Source organism: Danio rerio, chromosome 19 (assembly GCF_049306965.1).
Source record: "Danio rerio strain Tuebingen ecotype United States chromosome 19, GRCz12tu, whole genome shotgun sequence".
Classification (NCBI taxonomy): Eukaryota; Metazoa; Chordata; class Actinopteri; order Cypriniformes; family Danionidae; genus Danio; species Danio rerio.
Genome location: NC_133194.1, coordinates 17,725,001 through 17,738,310, shown reverse-complemented (window position 1 = coordinate 17,738,310; position 13,310 = coordinate 17,725,001). Strand labels below are relative to the sequence as shown.

The window sequence follows — 13,310 nt, the reverse complement described above, 5'->3', positions numbered from 1 at the left end:
ATCAATATATATATATCTCCCTCTGGTGGATTTGAGATCATCAAAAAGAGTACACAGCAGCTTCTGGTGGATTTGCTAAAACGAAACAGCGAGCAGACGTACCTCTCGTTTAGTATTTCGCTGTCCCCAGAAATGTAGACCTGGGTGCATATCCACAATGAGCCTGGGTTGCATCATTTTGTCTTTTCTACTAACATCTTTTCTTCTTTTCCATACAATTATGAGTTATGAGTTTTAAGGAGGTATTTTATAACAATTACGAGTTTGTATGAAAGTTGTGATTTTATAATTCAATTGTGTGTTGTAATGTCAAAATTGTGTAATATCAACTTGCAATTCCAATAAATAAAATTATTGCAAGTTTATATCTAACTATTGTATCTAACTACTATATAAACAATTGTGTAATTATATCTCACTTATATCATAACTTTTAATTGAAAATTATTTGCAAAAAAAAATAGTTGTTTTGAGATTTTTCATAAAAAAAATATTTTCATGTTAATAGTTGGAAATGGGCCCCCATTGCATATGGTGTGAAATATTGTATTATTAAATATGAACACATTTGGTACATTTTATATTATTAGTATACTGTAAGTCTATGTCTACTCACTCCTAGCAGTGCAGTTATGAGAGTCCAGGAAGGTGTGTGCAGTGCGATCATCCTGTTGAAGTGTACTGTGCTCTGTCGTACTGCAGTCCAATGACCCCAGCTTACACGTCTTTTCCTGACGATATGTCATCACCGCTTTGTTTATGTTGACCTTCTTCCTGCTGCAAAGTTTGGAAAACAAGATACAGTCTGGCTAAAATATAAAGTATTGAGATTAAATAAAAGAAAGACATGCTAATCAATGGAGACAATTCAGAAGAAGCAGTTCAAGTAAGAACAATAGGAAATATGATAAAAGACTGAAAATCAGAGAGTTTTACTAGTCTTCAACAAATCAAAGCTAAACAACAGGGGCTGATGGGAGCCTGATGAGAGAAGGACTTACGGGTAGTAGGGGTAGGAATAGATGTCCCTTCTGGAGAGCATGGAAAGAGAATAAGAGAAAACCATGTAGGTTACCCTACTGTAGATTTTGGTACTTTTTTGGCAGACACTTCTATGCTAAGATTAAATTCAAGTTATAAAGATTTTAAACTTGCTAAAGTGCCCATGAAATTTTCATCCTTTACCACTGACATTCACCCAGACTACATTTCTCATAATCCATTGCAATGATTCCTGGTTTACCTGCTCAGAGTGCCTATTTAAGCAGCACACACATACAGCTCATTTAGAAGTCTAATTTTACTTAGAGCATGCCTTACTTTGATTTTGTCATTGGACTGTTTCTGGATCTGTGATTGTTAGCTGCCTACTTTAACCCAATGTTTTTCCATTTGAGTAAAGGGCACACTTTGATATAAAAAATGTCAATGGCAGTGGAAACTACCATAATAATCTAAAGTATGGTTGATGTGGCCTTAAAACATTTCACTATGACATAATTAATGAACCTCAGGGGGAAACGTACACTTCAATCAATCAACCAATCAACCAATCAATCAATCAATCAATCAATCAATCAATCAATCAATCAATCAATCAATCAATCAATCAATCAATCAATCAATCAATCAATCAATCAATCAATATGACTAATTTGTGTTGTGGTTTAGTAGTTGGGTGCACTATTTATTCAATGTACTTTTTTACCCATAAAGAAAGCTATTCACATATGAACAATATGTGTATGTGTGAAAACACTTATTACATGGGTGCAGAATGCAGCCACTGACCAATCACAATTAGGTATTCCAAAGAGCCATGTAATAGTGGCAAAAATTGTGTTCTCTACCCCAAAAAAGAATCCCCATGGTTCATATCTGAGCAATGATGAGTTTGTAGTCAGCTCTAATTGAATCACTTCAGCTTTTGAAGACCCATCAGATCGTTTCATCCACTGGTTTATTACTGTGTTTGGGCAGTGCAGCAGTTGGTGTGATGCTGTGAATTGAATTTGACTTTAATTGGATCTGTCCACACATACTCACCCTTTCTTAACAATAACCACAATTGCTCCAAGCAGCAGAATGAGAACAACTAGGCCCCCGGCACAGGCCCCCAGGATCAGCCCCATGTCCTCGGCATGCTGGGACACCTCCAAAGCACGCTTATGGTCCTTACAGGCCACTAAAAATGGAAAGACAGAATAAGTTAATGAAACAAAAAGAATAAAAAAAAAAACCCTCAAAATGTGTATAACTACTTAAGAACAATAATATATACAATTAAATATTTAAGGTTATGTAGAATGTGGCATTTTCAAAATAGTTTTTAATTTTAACAATTAATTTTGTATTTACAGTATTACATCATAAATAAAAGGAATGAAAATTATAAAGAAAAAAATAAACTAATATTTTACTATAGTATTCTTAAAGATGAGAGCATATATTTTAATAGCATATTATATATGGCATTTTCATTCATTCATGTTCTTTTCGGCTTAGTCCCTTCATCAACTTGGGGTCGTCACAGCAGAACGAACTGTCAACTTAACCAGCACATGTTTTACGCAGCAGATGTCCTTCCAGCCACAACCCATCACTGGGAAACACACACTCATTCACACACTATGGTCAATTTTAGCATACCCAATTCACCTGTACCACATATCTTTGGACTTGTGGGGGAAAACGGAGCACCCAAGGGACACCCATATAAACACGGGGAGAACATGCAAACTTCTCACAGAAATGCCAACTGACCCAGCTGCGTCTCAAACCAGCGACTTTCTTGCTGTGAGACAAACCTGCTACCCGATGCACCAGCGTGTCACCTATATGGCATTTTAATTTTTATAAACGTTTTAGCAGAAATGTATGTATGTGATCACAATTTCTTAACTACATGTTTACTGCAGATCCAATGTAGAAATTGTTGTGTATTTTAATATATTTTAACATGTAGAAATTATAGTATATTGAACAAAAAATATTAAATTGTATTAAACATGATAATACAAATATGCTAATGAAACCATTATGCATTTGCTGTAAATCTTTCTGCTTGACAGCAGTGGCTGAAATTTCAGTTTTTCTAATAAACAAAAATCATCTTTAAAACCATTTTTGAGCAAATGCATATATATGTATTTCATATTGTATTTCAGTATTTTCAGCAATTTTTTAACAGTCGAATTCTTAATACAGCTCACTGCATTATCTCAAGCAGCAGATGAGCATTAGAAGATTAGAACAGAAGCCAGGTGAAGCTGGCAAACTACTGCATGCTAATCTGCTAAAGGTATCGCAGGGATTGGAGGGAGATGAAGAAAGAGTTTATCGGCATAAAGCAGCACATGAACAAGCCACAGGGGAAGAGGTTCAACCCGGGTTGCCCTTGGAGCAAGAGCAAACCAGCTTTTTGGCAATCTGGGGTCAGGTCAGTGTTGCAAAGGAGCCCGTTTCTGTTCAGTTCCCAAAGCTGAGAATGCTAGATGAACAAATCCAATTTTAAACAATTTACCCTATGTCTCTTTTCATTAATGTTACTATGCAATATGATTTCGTGTTCCTTGAAAATTGCAGAGATTTAACCAAAACTGACATTATTTCAGTTCTAAAATAATATGAGCACAGTCTAGAACATGCAGTGCCTAGCTGTCTAGTACAGTACAGTAGTGAGAAAGTCTGCCATATCTAAAAATCAGTCATGAGTTGGACGTCCTGTTCCATATACAGATTTCTTTCCTTCTTTTTTTAAAGTCTTTGAACCTCAGTTTAGATTAATTCTATATGGAATCTATACAACAATATAGAGAGATTTTACTCTGAAACCAGCAGTGTGTGCCAACATTTAAATAAGAAAAAAAATATATAGTACAAGACATAACTATACTGTAGCATTTATGTATTAGTGTATTAGTACTGTAGCACATCTGTTTTCATAATGTTTTCATGATGAATTGTTTAAATATGAAAAGTTCAGATGCAAAAAGCAGATTAAAATTTCCTTCAAAATTGAGCATTTTATCAGGTTTTTGGGTGTAGGTTCAGTGATTTCGGGTTTATGGCAAAGAATACAGTCTTTTAAAGGTCTTTTAAATGAAATAGCTCAACATAAACACATGAGTCTGAGAAAAATGCTAATTTTCGATGGAAATTTCAGACAGCACTTAGATGTTTTTGCATCTGAACTGTTCATATAGGGTAAAACCACAAATGATTCCAACACCTTTAACTTTTCTCATATTATGACTATTCACTCACTATAGCTCAGAAAATGGTTTACACTATAGATTAGAAAACTCAGTTATTCACAGTTAAAAAGTGACAGAACAAATTCATCTTGATAATTTCAGATGACAAGAAACCAATTAATAAAATAAAATAAAAAACTGTTAGTATGACAATATCTACATAACCATTAATACTTTGTTGGGTGCTTAGCTCAGTGATATCAGTCCCCTGATGATGTAAACCAGGTTCATGCAAACCTAAACTTACTGAATATATTTCCTAAATAAATAAATTGTGTCAGCAGCTTCTTTATTTCCTGTTGGGCTTTAGTTTACTGCACGTGTGTGTAAAATATGTAACAGTTTATTTTATTTTGAAGTCTTCAATTACATTAATGATTCATAGTGTCCTGCCCCAATAGAAATAAATAAATACACAGACAGAAATATAGACAGATAGATAGACAGACAAACAGAATGCACTTTAGTTTGACCATATATAAAATACTATGTGGATTGTGAATAATTGGAAAATTGAAACCTGTTCTGCTGAATCTAAATTCCTAGTGCATCATGCGTGTGGATATGCAGATGACCATCAGAGGCGTTGGCATCTGATGCATTGTTGGCCAGACACGGGCTGGTGTTGATGCTATTAAGCTGTGGGTAATGTTGTCTCGGGACATTTCGGGCCCCATTATCCCAGTAGTGCAATCTCTGAAATCAGTCAAGTGTCTGAATATTGGTGTGGAGCACGTGCACTCATTTATGGCAACAGAATAATGTGCAATGCTAGTCTGCCAGAATGATCAAGAAGTGGATTCTCAATCATGCCGGTGAATTTCTGTAATGTCTTGGCTTCCAAATTCACCTGACATGAACCCAACTGAGCATTTGTGGCTCCACTTGGAAAAGTGTGTTAATGCAACATCACGACCACCATGACATGCAATGTTCCAGTAACTGTAAGAATTGCTGTGGACATCACAATACCAGATACTGTAGGATAGTTATTGCCACATCACTAATTCAATGCCTCACTGGATGACTACTTTTCTGTTGGCTAAAGTGTGCATGTACTGTATGCATGTAATAACTAAATATATACAGTGGGTAAAATAAGTATTGAACATGTCATGGCTTTTCCTGGTAAATATATTTAAAAAGGTGTGCCATTTAGCTCTAGTTTCTTATTTAAAATCAATTGAGAGTTTCTTTGGCTTTGTTTGGGATATTTGTCTTGCTGAAATGTCCACTCTGGTTTTAACTTCATCATCTGGATATGGGGTGCTGAGACTGAACCAGCTCACATTCATTTACACTGAAGAGGGACAGGTGACACGATGGCTCAGTGGTTAGCGCTGTTGCCTACGAGCAAAAAGATCGCTGGTTCAGTTGGTCAGCTGGGCCATTTGGCATTTCTGTGTGGAGTTTGCATGATCTCCCAGTGTTTACGGGGATTTCATTCGGGTCCTCCGTTTTCCCTCACAGTCTAAAGACATGTGCTATAAGTGAATCGGATGAACTAAATTAGCCATAGAGTTCATTAATGAATGTGAAAATGGATGGGTTTGTCCCAAAACTGCATTGCAGTTGGAAGGCATCTGCTGCAAAGTATTTTAAACTGAATAATGGCATGTACAGTGTGATGACGAGTGTAATTTATTTAAAATACCATCTCATTCTGACTCTCTGAAGTCTCTGCTCAAGTCAAGATGCGAAGAGGTTTAATATGTTCTGGGCTTTGAGAATCTATAGTACAAATAAAAGACTATAAGAAATTAGTCCTCTATTTTGTATTTTAAGTCCAATAACGCATCAGTTACTGAGGCAGCAGGTATACTGATAGATTTTAACTGCATGCAATCTGGGACTTTTATGCCTTTTTACATCTCCCTTACATCATGTGTTTAATAATATTTAATTTTATTATACATATATCAATATTTAATATTAATGTTGTCTTTGTTATGCTTATTTTAGATGTTACTACCATCAGGTGAAAATTTCAAGTCAACGGCACCTTTAAAATAATTTTTTTGAAAAAAAAAAAGAAAACAGTGGCGTGTTTAATACTTATTTTATCAGCTGTATGTATTTATATGTATATTTATGTATGTATATATTTTTTCCCTGTATCATGCAACATATATAAACCACTGACCACCTAAATGTCCAACAATGACAAGGTGTTTCTATTTGTCACAAAGTTGAAAAATATTGTCACACTGAAACTGGTGGCCATTTTGAACATGTTCCACAAATTTTGTGTGTCCATTTTCTCTGTCTGTTAATGCAGTCAATTTCCAAACAGCACCAGAGAACAGCATGAAATCTCTTTTTCTTTCTCTCTCTTTCTCCTCTCTCTCTCTCTCTCTCTCTCTCTCTCTCTCTATCTCTCTTTTTCCCTCTCTCGATTTAGTTTAAGCCCCTGTGGTGCTTCCAAAAGCAGAAATTGCCATTTGAAAAATCACAGAGATGGAAGAGCATCATTATGCCATCTGCTGTGGCACATTAATTAGAATATCATTGATTAGATAAATGCCTAAATAACAGAATCTGATGGATAAAACAGGGAGGTTAAAGGATCATTCTGCTGGTGGTCTGTGGCAGGTAGTATAGCAGTATAGTACCGTATGCTTAATATTGGCAACAACCTTTTTGCACAATGCACTTTAATTTTATAACTGCTAAATAAAGATGAATTCACAAAGCAATTAACAGAATAACAAAGTAATAATTATTTTCATAAACCTGCCATTCAACAGCCTTGAACAGAAGCACTTGTTTTACCCTCTGAATATTGACTTTTACTATACATTTGGCTACATGTCTTTATATTTTTGCAAAGCAGAGCAACAGATCAGCAAGTGTCATACATATTTTTTGTTTCATATATATTGTACAAAATTATAATATATATATATATATTTTTTTTCTCTCTTTTAACACTATATATGAAAAAAGTATTTATATTTATATATATATATATATATATATATATATATATATATATATATATATATATATATATATATATATATATATATATATATATATATATATATATATATATATATATATATATATATATATATATATATATGTATGTATGTATTTATGTATAAATCCTTAAAGGGGCTAATCATTTTGTCCTTACAATGGTGTTTAAAAATTAAAAACTGCTTTTATTCTAGCCAAAATAAAACAATTAAGACTTTCTCCTGAAGAAAAAAAAAATATTATCAGACATACTATGAAAATGTCCTTGCTCTGTTAAATATAATTTGGGAAATGTTTAAAAAAGGGGAAAAAAATCAAAATCAAAGGGGGCTTATAATTCTGACTTCAACCGTATATATTGGGCTCTTGAATTAGAAACATGGTTCTGTCAAAATGTAGGGGAAGCTGCAGGATTGGTTACAGGGAGGGTGATGGTGGAGTACCAGACTGACTATAAAGTGGTTTGACAAATGCTGCTGTTGTTGTGTTACAATTGCTGCACCCCAATTCCCATTTATCCACCCTAAATAGTAATATAAATTGTATTTCCCCAACAGCAGTATGCTGAAAGGAGTATGTCAAAGGTTACTGGGTGGTCAACTATTTCTGGTAGAAATATGAGGTGTAGTGCATTATTAAAATTGTGCTTGTTAACATTAGTCAATGCTCTGTATGTTAAAACAGGACTATAAAATACTGTCATAAATACATTCTTCATTGTTTGTTTGTGATAATAAACACATTAACTTACATTAACTAATGGAAACTTACTTTAAAGTGCTACTCAGTATAATATCTGGATTAAAAAAAAAAAAATCTGCCACATGTATAAATGTTAATGCACTTATAATTGTGGAACCACATGCATCGTGGGATTGCTTAATCAGTGGCACATTTTGGAATGCTGCATTTTTGTCAGTCTCTTTTTATTATTTTGGCTCACTGGGCCAAACTTGAATGAGGAATGATTATGTAATATTCAAATGATACTACTGGGTGGATTGTGCCCAACTATCAGCACTCGCATTTTCAGAGAGTGCCACATTAAGGTAACAAATATGCATTTATCTCTTGCCAAAGTGTGAGTGAGTCCGCAGCAGGGACATTTGGTTAGAGATGATGTATATGTGCTGTCAGAAAGACATGCCCTCAAGCGTGTAAACAGTGCAGATAAAGAATGAATTACCTTTACGAGCGATTCGAATGCAGTTGATCCTTGTCTCCTGAGAATAAAACAGAGAGTGGATGTAAGTTATCAGGGCTATCTAAGGGTTAGAGGATAGAATGTGTGATTTATTGAAAAACTCTGACAAAAATCCCACAGGCAGTCAAGAATAAATAGAAATGCCGACTTTGATGACATTTACTAGCAATTGAATGAGAACATCATTCGGACATAAAGGTTTTGTTCGAAAACTAGCTGCTGTGTTGTCTGCAGTGTGCTTATGTTGTCTCATAAGTCATCATCCTAAATCAAATGAAAGATCATAACTGACAAATTTGAATTGATTTCCATCAGCAGCGTACAAACAGCTATCTTGTACAAAACAGATGCACTGTGAAACATCTCTTTGCTTATTTATCTAAAAAAATCAAACCTTAGAAACCCTTACAACCTTATGGTCCATTTTATATTTTAAACATGAAAGGAACGCTACTTTTGAATGTTTTTAAACCATTTTGAAATAAGTATTAAGCAATTTAATAAAGTTAATAAAAATGTTTCTAAACTAAAATCCAGAACCAATTAAAAGTGCACCATTTACAAAAACAACAAAAAAACAAAAAAAAAAAAAAAAACATAACAAAACAATGTATATACAGTATACACAGAAAGGGAAATAGGTACAGTATTCAACATATGATTTATTTATTTTTTTTCTGGGAAACATATTTTAAAGGAGCTGTTGACAAGAAATTGAACCAGGTTTTGGTAAAAACACAAACAATACAAAGATAAAATGGGTTATGTGTGATAACAATGGAATGAAACAAGGAGAAAGTACTGAAATGTGTTTAATTCCTTATATAAAACACTTTTTTTTTTTGGTGATGGCAGCTTAAAGACACCTCTCATATAGAGAATGAAGTTGCATGTTTTGCTCAGAGTGTTAAAATCTTGAGGGTTCTGTCAGTACCGTCTATCTATTTGAGCTTTATTTTGTATTTTTTAGTGGATTCAAGTCAGGTGATTGACTAGGCCATTCTACAGCTTGATATTCTTTCTCTGAAACCATTTGAGTTTCCTTGGCTGTTATTTGGATCATTTTCTTCCTGAAATGTCCACCTTGGTTTCATCTTCATCATCATGCTAATGTAGATGTTAAACTAAAGCAGCAAATATTAATATAAAATAGCTACATTTCCATCCAACTATTTTTATGTGCATTTTGAAAATGCGCATAACAGAGTATGATAAACTTTTTATTCAATAAGAAAAGATGCGCATAAACTGTGATGGAAACACTTTTACTGAACAAATTCCGTTATGCTCATTAAAAATTATCATTTGATTTTGTTATGAGATCATGTGATGATAAAAATGTGTGTGAATGGACAAACTATCAGGCTGAGCACACTGTAACACATCTGAAATGTTGTTTTGGTAATTCTAAAACACCGTAACTGTTTTAGTATTAATGTTATTTTATTATTAATTACCTCTAGAATAGAGAGAGTCTGTGCTCCAGTCTGATGCCTTCAAAAGCTACTCCGCGTTCACTGCATATCAGGATTGCCTTCTGAGGTGCAAGTCATTTGTTAAATGAAGAAAAGATTCACACAGCTTCTCCTACTGCAGCAAATTCCATTTTTTTACTGTTGATATTTGGCACCAGCTGATCAGGAAGTGACTATTTTGTTTGATATAAGTCATTGGATGGAAACGCTGCTTTGTTCGCACATTTTTTATGCAATAGTTCAGTTTTGCTCATAAAGTAAATTTGCATTTTTGGATGAAAACATAGCTAATGATGAAGGGCAGAGGGTTGCTTTCTAACGCCCGAGACATTTCAGCTGCTGTCTGGGCTTTCAATGCCTTTTTAGACCTCCCTTTCTTCAAGTGTTTAGTACTTTTTCCCAGTGCCATTTAATTTTATTACACATAACTTAATTTGTAAACTGATTTTGTTTCCATTGCATAGATGGATTTATTTGGTTGTTACCAACATTTATTAAAAAAAAAAAAAAAAAAAAAACAGCAAGAGAACCTTAGAAATATGTTTTCTGAGAAAATGGTGATGTGTTCAATCAACCACATTTGTTTGTGTTGACGTGTGTCTTCTCTACAAAGAATGTGTGATTATATTGGCAGCCTTTTGTAAAAGCATTCATGTCTAGAGATTGCACACGGTTTTGGAACAGTTCATCTCTTTCTCTCTCAGACACACAGGGTAAGATATAGAGACATTATCAAATTAAGACATACAGGTGCAAATTGTGGCTTTGTGTGGCAATTATGCAAATTCATCCACCTAGATTGAAGTCAAGACCTTTCTCACCCAAACTGCCAGTAAATTGCCTTTTAAATTGAAAATCAGCTTCCAGTTGCTTTCTCTTCTCTTTTACCGGGGCAGATGTGACATATTTACCACTATATTTTAAAATGTCATTAAAACATATGTTCTGCAGTCTACAGACGAGCTTGTGGGTGGCACTGAGGGGGAGCGTTGAAATTAATTGCTGTCAGATGATATATGATATGAAATAATATGCAGGTCACGCTCAACGCTGTTTTACAAGTGGCTGTTAACAGCGGTAATGCCCAGCAATTTCCCACGATTCAATATGGTCAATATTCAGATTAAAAATGTGTCTGTCTGACGCACCTACAAATGTGATTGACTCTTATGTGGAGAGGAGAAGGGCACGACCACTGCATCCATAATTCACTGAAGAAAATGTCAGTGGAGATTGTTAGTGCAAAAAAAAAAAAAAAGTGCTGGGCTGTGTTGCTGCATGTGGGCTTGTTCAAAGGATGTCACTATATGTCCTGATAGTTTTGTGTGTGTGTGTGCGTGTGAATGTGTGTTTGCGTGTGTGTGTGTGTGTGTGTGTGTGTGTGTGTGTGTATGTGTGTGTGTCTGTGTGTGCGTGGTTTTCTATTTTTAGATGCCTTCTTTGCTGTATGGCTATGGGTTGATAATTATGCAAGGGTCAACCCTGGGTCATTCTAAACCCAGGTGAATAGTGTTACCTAGGGTTAAGAATGAGTATTCATAAACTGGCATTTCACACTGTATGTTCATAAACCCTTGGGTAGCGTAAAGCACAATCATATTTGCATAAAAGCATCTAACTTTGCACATATATTCCTGAATGTCATCAAGTTTTTTTTTCTTCTTCTTGTTTTTGCTGAATAGATTTTGTAGGCCATTATATAAAAATTAAAAATCTTTACTCCAACTGACATATTTTCCATCACTATTATTTGATTGTTTTCTCCTCAAATGACTGTTTATATATGAGTCTAATCTTGCAAAAAATGCATTCATTCATTTTCCTTCGGCTTATTCCCTTTATTCATCAGGGGTTACCACAATGGAATGAACCACCAACTTATTCAGCATATACAATACAATACAATACAATTAACAGATTTTAATATGAATTTCAGCTAATAAACTCCCTTAATGTGTTTAGGTATTAATTAAAATTGTCATGCTAATGTTTACATTAATCGTCTCATTTAAGGAAACTTCTGAAATAAATAAGTTATATATCTGAACTTTAATAATAAATCTATATAAAATGCTGCATTTCCCACCTCCTTCATCTGCAATGACTTCTGGAACTTCTCGAGTGAGTTTTTTGAGGTGCAAGTCATTTGTTAAATGAAGAAAGGATTCACACAGCTTCTCCTACTGCAGCAAATTTCATTTTTTTACTGTTGATATTTGGCACCAGCTGATCAGGAAGTGACTATTTTGTTTGATATAAGTCATTGGATGGAAAAGCTGCTTTGTTCGCACATTTTTTATGCAATAGTTCAGTTTTGCTCATAAAGTAAATTTGCATTTTTGGATGGAAACATAGCTAATGATGAAGGGCAGAGGGTTGCTTTCTAACGCCCGAGACATTTCAGCTGCTGTCTGGGCTTTCAATGCCTTTTTAGACCTCCCTTTCTTCAAGTGTTCAGTACTTTTTCCCAGTGCCATTTCATTTTATTACACATAACTTAATTTGTAAACTGATTTTGTTTCCATTACATAGATCCATTGCACGCGCTCCATAGTGATTAATAGACGCTGTTTACCAAACAGATTCTTTATAGGTGATTTGAAGTGGAAGCGTTTTTGAACATTTGAACAGACATTTGCATGTAATCATAATATCTAAACATGTCATGTCATGTCCTGATATCCCTTATTTTCACATCCCAATGTTGACAGATATGCACTGCAGATGTCAGTCAATGCAGTGCTAGATTGAAAACCAACAAGTGGTGCAATCCCTGGTCCAGAAAAGGGTTTGGCATCCCCGAATAAAAACAGTGATGAAACCCTGTTCTAACTTACAAGTGTGAAATGTGTTTAGAGCAATTATAACCTGGGGATAAGAGCAATGTGAAAAGCCTTATTTAAACCTGCAGTACAGTGCAATAGGAGTCATTTAATGAAGTTTAAAACTTATTAGGGGGATTAGAGCTTTGAAAGAATTGTAGTAAAGCTTGCGTGTCCTACTAATAATTTATGTTTCATTCCAAAATATATTTGTCTATTCAAAATCCCCAGCCCATGTGCCTTTGAGCTGCAGTAAGCCACTTTAGTCAGAGTAATTACTGTTTAAATTCAGGGCAAGTCTAATAGAGTGAACCTGCACCTAATTATCAGGAATAATTGTCAAAATAATAAGCACTAGCACAGCCGAGCATTCAGCGCCGCTCATGTTAAAAAGATTTATTTAGACTGATTGAGATGGAAATGTGTGTGGGTCAGATAAACAATAACCTGAATGAATTTGACGCATCTTGTGCTAGAATAAACTCACTTTGAGCAGTGACTGTCAGACAGCGTTGAGTGGTTGACGCTGCTCTTTATGGCCTATTATGTATTCATTACTTCCCATTAGAGG

At 34.6% G+C, this 13,310-nt stretch overlaps 1 protein-coding gene across 8 annotated transcripts in view; it reads right to left on the bottom strand.

The window, feature by feature from the left end:
- ptprua (protein tyrosine phosphatase receptor type Ua) overlaps nt 1-13,310 on the bottom strand; it is a 434,849-nt gene that overhangs the window by 78,523 nt on the left and 343,016 nt on the right. For all 8 annotated transcript variants that reach the window (XM_005159552.6, XM_009294143.5, XM_009294142.5 and 5 more), the window contains exons 13-16: nt 8,425-8,461; nt 2,047-2,185; nt 1,002-1,031; nt 617-777 (exon numbers count right to left, since the gene is read on the bottom strand). In XM_005159552.6, coding sequence (XP_005159609.1) covers nt 617-777; nt 1,002-1,031; nt 2,047-2,185; nt 8,425-8,461 — 367 coding nt within the window. The remainder of the gene's footprint in view (nt 1-616; nt 778-1,001; nt 1,032-2,046; nt 2,186-8,424; nt 8,462-13,310) is intronic.